Genomic DNA, 11,397 nt, shown 5'->3' with positions numbered 1-11,397 from the left:
GGGAAGAGGTTAAAACCTCGGTTCATGGTACGAAAAGTTCATCGTATGAGGCATTTGCCATACGAGGCCCTACTGTACACAGTTCACCCATCCATATCCTCCAACAATTTGTCTAGCACTTCCTTGAATTTATTCAACCCATTCACCTTCCACAACAGTTGGAAGCCTGTTCCTACAATCCTGGCTGAAGGCAAGCTTCTGCACATTTATCCTGCAACCATCTTTTCTCAACTTCCCTCATGTATGTAGTTTCAGCAAGTGGAAGAATACCATTAACATTCAGCTTATTCAATCCATTCTAGGCATTGAATGCCTCAATCAAATCTCCCTGCAGGTGCCTAGTCTCGAGAGGCTGAAATTTGTACAACTGAAGCCTTTTTAGGTAAGAGCACCCTTTTGTTCCCTTCACCAGTCTGGTTGCCCTTCTCTGCACCCGTTCCAGCAAATCTATAATCTTCCTGAAGTGAGGACTCCAAACCTGTATACAGTACTCAAGATGCAGTGTAACCATGACCTTATACAATGGCATAATCAACTCCTTATTGTTGCTAACAAAGTTTCTGTATGTAAACCCCAAGAACTGCCCTGGCAGCATGTTCTGTAAATTTGCAGAACATGCTGCCACCTGTGAGGAGACTTGATTAAGGTGTTCAAGGCTTAAAGTGGATTAAGTAAATTAAAATGCTTTTGGTATCCTTACTCCTTTTTTAGGTGATGGACACAGAGGAATGTAAATTGAAAAAAGGATGGCTGCAGGCAATATACGTACAAAAATTTGCACTAAGCAAGAGAGTGATAGCTGAAACAAAATACCATATGGTGTCATGGGAGTGGGTAGTTTGAAAAAATTTAAAGGTGAATTAGACAAATTAGAGGCAACAGGCAGTTTTTTTTTTTTTTTTTTGGCTTGGCTGATTTAGCTTCATTTTCTACATCATTTGACACTACTAATAGTAATAGTATTTGCCATATAGTGCAAGGAAGCCACAAGCTTTTGTTGCACTGGCAAAAAAAAAAAAAAAAATGGATCTGAGTCTCTCCCTCTTTGATGTTTTAATTTCAGTCAAAGTCAAAAAGCCTAGTTCACACAAATATGTAGTTGAAAATGGTAATAACACATTTATTGCCATCTTGGAACTAGCCCGGTATTCCTTCCTTATTGACAACCAAAATGTGCCCAACTGCACTTCACAATGTTTTAATCGCAGTGTTCTGTCTGCCTTCATATCTGTTAGTTCCTCTTGTACATTCATCGGAAGAGATTTTGCACCCACAACAAATGGATCACGAAGCCAGTTGAAATCTTCAACTCTCTCCAAAATAATCCTTGAACTTTTGCTGCAAGTTATCTAAATGTTCTTTAATGAATTCCATAACTACCTTATTACCAACAGCAAGCAGCCATACAGTTTGGAACATCTCAAACAACGCATTTGCAATGCGTTTGACCCACAAATCTAGCTTATTCTGAAAGCCTTGAATCTTATCCATACTTGTAAAAAGATTTTCGTTCTTGTCTTGCATTTTTCGGTTCAGCTCATTCATATGAACAAAAATATCAGGATATGCCAACTTAGTCACCCATTCATCATCTGCAAATAACTGCATACTCATGCCCCTCAGCTGTTAAAAATGTCCGTACCTCCTCCTCCTTAAGTTCATAAAGGTGCATTAATGATTTACCACATGATAACCACCATGCTTCTGTGTGTAGCAGGAGTGTGGTGTGTTCAGATCCCATTTCCTTGCACAAAACAGAAAAAATCTACAAATTGAGGAGCCATGATTTGATGAAGTTAACAACTTTTACTACTTCATCCAGCACAACTTTCAGGGCACATGGCAAAGACTTGTCAACAACGGCTTCATGGTGAATAAGACACTGGTCACATCATATGTCAGGATTCACTTTGTGCACTTTAGTTACAAAGCCCTTAACTCGTCCTGCCATGGAAGTGGCATCAGCACAGGAATCAAGTTAAAGTAGCATGGACAAACAGGGCCAAATATCAAAACAAGCCAAGAAAATAAAAGACTGGATATGTTTTGCTAATCCTTACACTCTTAAGGAACAGCATGTACGTATTTGACTTTAACAAACGGCATCTTATTTTGGTCAGCTCGGCGACAAAATGAGAAACACTGGAAGGATAAATATACATAACTTTAGAAAGCAAGTGTTGGATACTCACAAAAAATAATTTGCTGTCCCACATGTACAACATTGTGTTTCAGTAAAAATAGCATATTGTGAAATATAACAATGAGTAGCATTAAAAGCATACATTAAAACTATAATTAGGAGTAAATAACGTAGTTAATTTCTTACAATAGGTACAAAAGTTCTCAGTTGTCAATTTCTAATCAGAATACATATAGTATTATTTATAGATATACAGCTTCAGAAAAGTTTGCGGCACACTGCCTTATACAGTGGGATTACAACCTTCCTATACAGGATAAAGTTTTATAAATCATCGATAGGACACCATGGGCTTTCCTGGCTGCCTGTTTACATTTTTCAGAAAACTTCATATCCACACCCCTATTGTAACCCCAGATTCCTTTCCTGTACTGTTTTTAATTCAACCCTGCCAAGTGTATTATTTATTTAGGTCTTACTGCTATTCTTCACATGTAACACCTTGTATTTAGCTGCATTGAAACATACCAGCCACTTCTCTGACCATATTTGCAGTCTGTTCATCATCCAGAAGGAGCACTGCTTGGCAGAAACTACCCATCTTTACTTCATCTACAAATTTTGACATTTTTCCTTCTATCCCTTGTTGATATCAGTCTAAATGCAGAAACATTGCATTTCTTAGTGGCTGATTTCAACATTTCAGTGATTGACATACATGCAGAATGTTTATTTGCATCTTTCTCTGAGTTGTGCTGATTATGAAGCTACAATATGTTGCCAATAGCAGAAAAAATATGGTTGTGGAAGAACAAAAACAAAGCATTGTTAGGACAACTGCATGGACAGGAAAATGAGGTAGTGATTGCTCTGAAAAAAAAAAAAAAAAATATATATATATATATTAAATTGTGTGTACCCTGTATGCACGAAAGATGTTTTATGTAATATCCTGGGCTTGGAAGAGGTTAGCGAAATCCCTTAGTAGAATAGTATGACATCACAATCATAGTTGCTGCAGCAGGAAGTATGATTTTGACATTGAGGCTACATTGTCACACCGATGTAGTCTTGATTGTGAAAGTGTGGAAAAACTAAAGAAGTATGATTGCAACAATACAAATATTTGACCACAACATTTGCATTACACTTCCATTATTTGGTGCCACTATAGATGTTTCATATTAAAAAAAAAAAAAACTGTGTACCCTGTATGCACGAGAGAGGTTTATTTTATGTGAAAACATCTTTGACGAAAATCAAAGCCATTTAAAATTTTAAAATCAAACAGCCAGAACCAAAGTTATGAAAGATTTTATCCTCACGCCCACTACTCAACAGAATCATTAGTGACTGAGTTGGCATCATTTCCATATTGCATTTTCGTTAACTGGTTTTACTTCAGTCCGAAATGTTTGGTGTGAACAATGTAATGTTTAATGCTCATGCCCAGTACTTACCCTACTGAATCAACATTAGTGGCTGAGTTAGCATCATTTAGGAAGTGACATCATTTCTGTCTCTCATTTTCATTATCAATCAGTTTTACTTCAGTCTGAAAAATTTAGTAGGCACCGCCAAAAATGTTTTCACATCAAATGAACCACTTTTGATAACTACAGGTGGAAACATTCAAGGTGATTCTAAGCTATATTCCATTATGGTGACCTTTTATAAAAATTCAGGATACACCTTGTTTTCAGTGCTAGCATTTGATGGAAATTTTAGCAGGTACAACACTTGAATTTCTGAACAATCATAAAGCATGTAGGATTCCTTTTAAAAAATTCTGGCACTTGGTCTTAATAACGTACTATAGTAGGCCTAAAATCTGGAGTAGCAAGGATATTAAAAGAGGAAATTGAGCACTTGTTAGTAACAGGCTTGCCTTGTCATTTTATTTGTGTGCAGAAAATGGATCTGCATGCCTTCCTTGAAAGTAGGAATATTTGGTAGACATTTACTGCTATCTAGAATGGAGTGCAAAAAGGAAAGATAGATTTAAAAAATTTCAGTTGATGCATGCTGCTAAAGCAAAAAAAAAAAAAAAAAAAAAATTTTGAAATGTGCACATTAGCAGTCTTTTGGTTCATGAACTGAATTCATGTTGAAATCCAATTCGTGAACCAAAAGTTTTGAAAGAAGGCAAATCGATGAACTCAGGAGAATGAATTGAATTGCAAACTTCTGGTAAAAGCACTCCTAAACAGGACAATCGATAATTCTAGGCATGTTATCTTACTCATACCAAAAATCTGTTTTCTTCCGGCTTTGTGAAGGTGGGCTGTTCAGGGAATAATATAGTTAAGGCGTGCCAAGAGTAGGACAGTGTATATTATCACTACTCTTACCATATAAGACTGGTTCTGCAAATTGCAGCATTTGGAAACTAGGCACTTACAAGGAGACTAAGTACTTAAGGGTTTAAATGGGTTGAATAAACTTTTGTTTTAGGAGCATCACTGATTAAGGCCATATTGCTCCGTGTATACTGTCTGTAAATTGCGTGTGTTCTGAGGTGGATTTTCTGTTTGCTGAACAAAAACCCCGAGTTTCCAGGAGAAAAAAGAATGCTATCCTCACCTAACTAACCAAGATGTGAAAAAGGCCCATAAAAATTCCTTCTGTCATTGACAGGACTCCATCTCAGGTCTTTACCATGTGGTGTGGTGAGGAGGACAATCCTACCAACTGTTCTACTCATGAGGGCTGAGTAAATGATGTTATTTTTAACTCTTCCTTGAACAATACACACAGGGCAACATAAACCTCAATTGAAAAAGGATGATTGAAGGGATAATGTGCAAAAATTTCTGTCAAAAATTCATTATTGAAACAACCTGCACTATTGTTGGAAGTGGTTTGAATAAATTTAAGGGAAGAATTACACACATTAGAGGGTATGCACAGATGGAGTGGGTATGGTATATTAAAGATTACAGAGCGTGTATATTCTGCTCGAATCCCTCCCAAATAGTAGCATAAGGTAACTTGACTTTTTTTTTTCTTTTACAGTTAATCTTTAGAATATGATCGCAGTTCTGGTTGATTGTTGCGAGCAATGATGGACAGGCCTCGTTCCTGCTACCCATTGCTTTCCTGACAGTGATTGGAAGGTCTAGTCCTGTGCATAATTTACTGCTTTTTTTTTTTTTTTTTTTTTTTAATTGGAATATGTATGTAGGTTAGTATGTTCCATTTATCAGGTTAATCTTTAGTATACAGTACCTCCCCCCCCTTTGCCGTATACTAAAGATTAGAGAAAAACCTTTCCCACTTTTAATCCAATGGTGGGGAGGGGGGGGTACCAAAATTAAAAGCAGAGGCCGTTGGCTGGGACATCGAATTCCCTGAATCCGACCTGGGTTAATCTTTTGTACAGAGTACCTCCTTACCACTGAATTAAACTCAGAAAATGATTTTTCAATTTTAATTCAGTGGTGGGGGAGCTACTGAAATTGAAAGTCTACTAAAAACAAAGGTTAGGTCTGCCAGCTGGAACATTGTATTCCTGGCAGCTTTAGTCGTTTGAAAAACAGCATTCACTCTAATCCAAACTAAGCAGTCTATTAAAGCATAGGGAGGGAGGGAGGAGCTAGGCCTGCCCCTCATCACACCACACCTTGGCAATCGATTGGAACTGGGATCATGTTCTAAACTTTTTTTTTTTTACTTGACTTTCATTTGCTCAGTAACTTGATCAGTTTAAGAAAATAGGAAAAAATGGAATAACTGCACTGATGTCACCCACCTATACATTGCATTCCTGGCAGCTGAAAAATGCATTAACTGTAACACAGACTAGTGGAAATTAGCAGCCATTAAAACTAATCACTGCTCATCACTGTATCGCACCATTCAATCCTACCAATGAAAGTGTATACCACATTCTAAAGATTAACTGTGAGAAATCGGTGTCTGTTTAGTGTTCAAGTTATTTTTTGTGCCTATAGTAGTTTACATCTGTTAAAATTTTATTTTCTGTGCTGTTAATACTAGAACAAGTTTCCTGTGTTCATGTCTGTCAAATGCCAGTCATTCAATGCTTTGAGAGATAAAATATATTGAAGTGACCACATAAACCATTTTCTCATATACACTTTTTATGCAGCCTATTGATGGTGGTGTTATGGCAGAGGAAGTGCCCGTTCAGTGGCTTTTATTGAAGTGTTTATAAAACTGCTGTATGCCTGAGAGGAGTTGCTTTCAGTAGTATATAGCATAGTATCATCATCTGATAATTATATAAAGTTCCATAATTTTAAAGTAACTTACCTGCATTTTCTTCTTCATGTGTTTCCTTACATGATTTTTAAAGCTTATATTTAAAGGTTTAAATGTTTCTGTTGCATTTAATATTATTACATAGGTAAACCTCACCTTAAAATCAGTCACGAATGCTAGCCAACCAGTTAAAACAGTCAACCAAGTAGAAAACCAGTCATGCTAAACCATTAAAATTATTTACATTATTTTCTGTGGACTTAATGGATTCACTTAGCAGTTTTTATGAACTTCATTGAGAGTGCTAAGTGAAGGATACTGATACTCCCAAAGCAGGGCCAAGGCATTACTATTATTTTGGTAAAAATTTTACCAGTAACAGCACAATCTTTCATTTACTGTACTACATTAATTTTTGCTTGCTTAAAATATGCATCACTTTTTTTTTTTTTGGAGCACTAGCAACTAAGGCCATATTGCTCCAGGATATGCGGTGGTCATTTCCTGACCTTTCTGCATTCTCCATATTTGGTGGTGACGGGCTCGAACCCCGGTCTAATCAAGAAGCATGTGCTACGCACTGCTGCTCCTTCCCACCTGGCTACGGAGGCGCCGTTGATATGCATCACTAGTCATGTCACTTTTTTTTTTTATTATTTTAATTTTTTGTGCATTTCATTTCTGCATCGTCTAGATAATGTGTATCAAATTTCACTTCACATAGTTTACAACCTAAAGGTGGCAAAACGCAGTGTATTTTAACATGGCAATGCCCTGATCATAGCAAACATTGCAGTGTAGGACCCAACAACAGATCCAATGATTTCTTTTTATTTTCTGAAAAATACAAGTTTTTGGTTTTTTGAATTCTGCATTTAGTACACCAAAACTTGATATTTGCCTAATAAATTGCAATAATTATTAATTTTTTTAGTAAAATTATTTTTGTTTTTTTTTTAATTTTTTTATTTATTTAAAATTAATTTTATGTAAGGGGGAGACAATATGTGGATAATTATTGTGATTTAAATAAATAAAAAACCTGTTATACCATGTGAGTTTTAAATGTTTATTGAAGTGAATCACATAAATTCACATCTAATACTGCTGAATACGGTGCTGTTTCTTGTATTCTGTCTATCTTGTGAACTCCTCTGACCGTTTGGTCGTCCTGGAGTGTAAACAGAAAATTTATTTATTTATTAATACTTTGGTAAAGTTTCAAGGTTCAACTGAACCCTTCATCGTGCATGAATTCTTGGGGGGGGGGGGGACACTTGAAGTAGACAAACTCCAGAATTTTGGCCTGTTGGTGGGGTTCAGTTTAAGCTCAAAACATTCCTAAAGTATTAAGTGCAAAGTGGTGTAATTCACTTCAATAACCATTTAAAACTATAACATGGTGTAACAGTGTTTTTAATTTCTTTCAAGTCAAAATTATTTTTAGCACAACAAAACTTTGGTTTTGGAGTGTATATCTCTTCTGGCCTGCTGGACATTCAAGGGGTGAAATTATTAATAATAAAATTATTAATTTAAATTTAATTAAATAAATAAAATTATATCCAAGTTTTACAAAAAAATTAAGAATATGAAAATTCTAACAAGAAACTGTTTCTTGAGTAATAATGATAATTGAGACAACAGACCATTTTATGTAATAAATAAATATAAAACAAAGCAGTAACAGCAATTGTCCTGGACAGTACTGGAAACTGAAAGATATATTTCTTTAGATTATGCTAAAAAATGGCAGTACAAAGCAAAAGGCAAAAACAGTAACACTAAAGATAATGCTCTATCTGTCAGGATGTTTACCCTTCAAACAATACATATCACTTCCAAAAACTTGAAGTAAAATTTTGTATATATAATTAAAGGAAGACAGACAGAGGAAGAGTCACTAATCTTAAATTAGTGATTACTGTACAATAGAAGTTTTCTGCACATACATACAGTATTTAGAAAACTGGAATCTGAAGTAAATTTCACCCAAGCCATATTTTCCCAGACTAATCACAGTCCAAATGAAATGGAAAAAGAAGAGGGGGTTTAAAAAGAAAAAATTACTCCAAATCAAAACTGTTTAAGCATCAAAATGAAAAAGTTTAATTTTTAATTTCAAGTAGAATTATCTATTTGAAGCTAACTGAAAAATTAACTGCAAATAGAAAATTCTGAAACTGTCTGCATTACTTGCAAAGGAAAAAAAATGCATGCTATTCATAATGCTTTATAATTTTTTTTTTTTTTTTTTTAAATGTCCATTAGAAGTTGCAATATAAACTTACAAATTATTGTCAAAAAAGAATACCACATAACTTTTATCATGCACAAAGAAAAAAAAAAGTATGTTATAATAGCAAATTTTTCTAGAAAGATATATGGAATAATTTTAATTGTATGTCATATGGTTTTGCAGCTTGCTTACAATTTCTGGAACTTTAATCCAGTTGCATTAAAGTTCCAGAAATTGGTAATAAACAGAAATGAATGTGAATAAAAGTTGTCTTGTCTTTTTTTTTTTTTTTTTTTTTTTGACTAATTTCACAACTATATAAAATGTCATATATTACATGACGTTTGGTTTATGATATTTAATATTACAAACTAGACATGATTATTGGCTGGAGAGGGGGGTGGGGCATTCAAGAAGAAAATTTCATAAATGTCAACCACTGATTATTTAAAATTGGAGTCACTTCATGCAAAGGCCTTTAAGAGAAATTCTATGAATGATGAGAGAGAGAGAAAATTAATCTATAAAAATCTAAAATTTAGGGTAAATGCTTAACACTCTCTGCATCCAATGCATATAGGCAACTGTTCTTAAGCAGTTAACATATGAGTGGTGTAAAAATAAAGGCACATGATATGAACTGCTCAATTCTGTTGGCTCGATTCTGATTGAACTACGTGCTATTAATATTATTGATTCATTTTTGTTTATAGCTTGGTACACATTTTTGTTTTTTGAGTTTTATTCTAATTTACAGCTCAGCCCAAAAGTAAGTATTTGCTTTTAACTATGAATTCCACACTTACTTTTCAACATTATTTATGAATTTTTGGAATATTGAGGATTTGGTACTATTATTATTATTATTATTTTTTTTTTTGTTTGTCATTTCTCAACATTCTGAAAATGATGACACACTGAATGGGCTCTCTCAAATGTAGATGGCAGCAAATATGTTAAAGCATAGCTACCAACTTTTAGCTTTCAAAAAGCTGGAGATCGGGCACTTGTAAGCAAGAAGGAAAATAGGTTTTTAGAGCTAAAACAGCAAAAAATAGGGTTGTGTTTGTTTTTTTTTTTTTTTTTGCAACAAGCTAGAGTGCTTCCCAGAATTTTTGGTAAAAGCAGAAGGTTAAAGTCCATGTTGCACAAGAAATTAAATTTCAAGGACAATATACAGCCATTAGATATTTATTTACCCAGTATAGCAAGCTTTTAAACAATAACTTACTAAATATTTTTCTGTCTGTGGATTTCTATTTGGATACTCATGAAACATCACCTGAGTTTGATTCTTTTAAGATACTGTTACAGCCTTTGCCCTCTTCAGATATGTTAAGTCAAAGTTTTGTTCATAACAATGGCCCTGCTTTCTGGACTTGGCTGTCAGGAGCAATTCCAAAGCTCTGCCAGAAAGCAAAGATCTAATTTCAGTTTTTATTTTTCTTACCTGGTTGACACTGAGCACCACTATGAGAAACTTAAAATTCCAAGCATAACTTCAGATAATTTGTTATATTTCAAGCTTCCTTGTGCATTTGTCAATTCCCAATCAAGAACCATTGTGTGATCACGGCAGTAGAAATGCCTATGCCCAAGTCAGAATTGTCCTTCTGGTTTAGTCTGTTATGGTAATCAATTTTAAAAATGGAAGTGGAAGATTAAACAATGTTGGTAAAATAAATTGGCACATAACATTCTTCAGCATAATATAGGAGCAACAACCTCAGTCCATGAATGAGAGAGATGTTGGATTAAAGAGCTATGTTGGGACTTGCAACACTCTCGTAACATTTAAAAGAAACAGGCAACTGTTTTATTCAAGGAAGAAAAGAGAAACAGGAACAGACTTTCTGCACAAGTGAGGATAATGTCTAAAATTCAGAAGTTCTTTTTCTTGAGTTCATCAATTTATCTTCTTTCACAAGTTTTGGATCATGAGCTGGATTTGAACATGAATCAGTGCCACTCACTAGTAATCACTTGATGTACTTTTCCAATTTGGCAACTGAAAAGTTCTCACCACTTCTAACCTCTTTTTTAAATAGATTCATCAAAGGATGCCACTGTTCTGCTAGTTACACATTCTACCACAGATGGCCAACTATTAACACAAAGAAAAGTGTGCACAAGTTGGCATACATCACTTGAAATCATTTAAAGCTTTCATTTTTAGCACTTCTTTCTAGATAGCAGTAAACTTAGACCAAATATTCATACTTTTGCAGGAAGGCATGCAGGCTATTGTCAGGGAAACGGGGAACATGCTTTGTAAAAAAGATAGGTGGAACAGGACCAGGGTATGTCTGCCAGGGGCAAAGGTTGATGACGTTGTAGAGCGAATATCATCTTTTAAGGGCACAAAAGGTGATATAGTTGTACACGTTGGCACTAATAATATTAAGAGTAGGAGACCGGCAGAATTACTTAACAAGTACAGGTCACTGTTGAACAAAAGCCAAGAATTAGGGTTGAATTTGAAAGTGTCTGCAATTCTGCCCAGACACGATAGGAGGGAGTATATGATGAGAGCCTTGTCGATCAATTCGGCCCTGGAAAGATTGTGCAAGGCTCAAGGGGTAGAATTTTTTTCAGCCTGGACTGTACTTGTTAACAGGAGAGATTGCTTCTACAGGGATGGGATACACTTAAATAGAAAGGGTGCAAGAATATTTGCTGATGCTATCGAGGCAGTGTTAGGTGGGTCGGAAAACTGCTAGCTTGGGGGGAGACAAAGACCAATAGATTGATAGTAGCCACTGGCAGAGGTGAAAGAGATTCTTGCACTGCT

General features: G+C 35.1%; 1 protein-coding gene across 1 annotated transcript in view; it reads right to left on the bottom strand.

The window, feature by feature from the left end:
- Nucleotides 1–2,101: 2,101 nt before the first annotated feature.
- The window catches only part of LOC150076733 (MAPK regulated corepressor interacting protein 2-like), a 94,994-nt gene continuing 85,698 nt past the window's right edge, over nucleotides 2,102–11,397 (bottom strand). The window contains exon 6 of the mRNA XM_090386189.1: nucleotides 2,102–2,142. Coding sequence (XP_090242315.1) covers nucleotides 2,117–2,142 — 26 coding nt within the window. The 3' untranslated portion in view covers nucleotides 2,102–2,116. The remainder of the gene's footprint in view (nucleotides 2,143–11,397) is intronic.

The sequence above is a fragment of the Mastigoproctus giganteus genome, chromosome 12 (assembly GCF_048544385.1).
Source record: "Mastigoproctus giganteus isolate SK-2022 chromosome 12, ASM4854438v1, whole genome shotgun sequence".
In the NCBI taxonomy this organism is placed as follows: Eukaryota; Metazoa; Arthropoda; class Arachnida; order Uropygi; family Thelyphonidae; genus Mastigoproctus; species Mastigoproctus giganteus.
The sequence above is the reverse complement of the archived record's forward strand: the minus strand, read 5'-3'. Positions and strand labels throughout refer to the sequence as shown.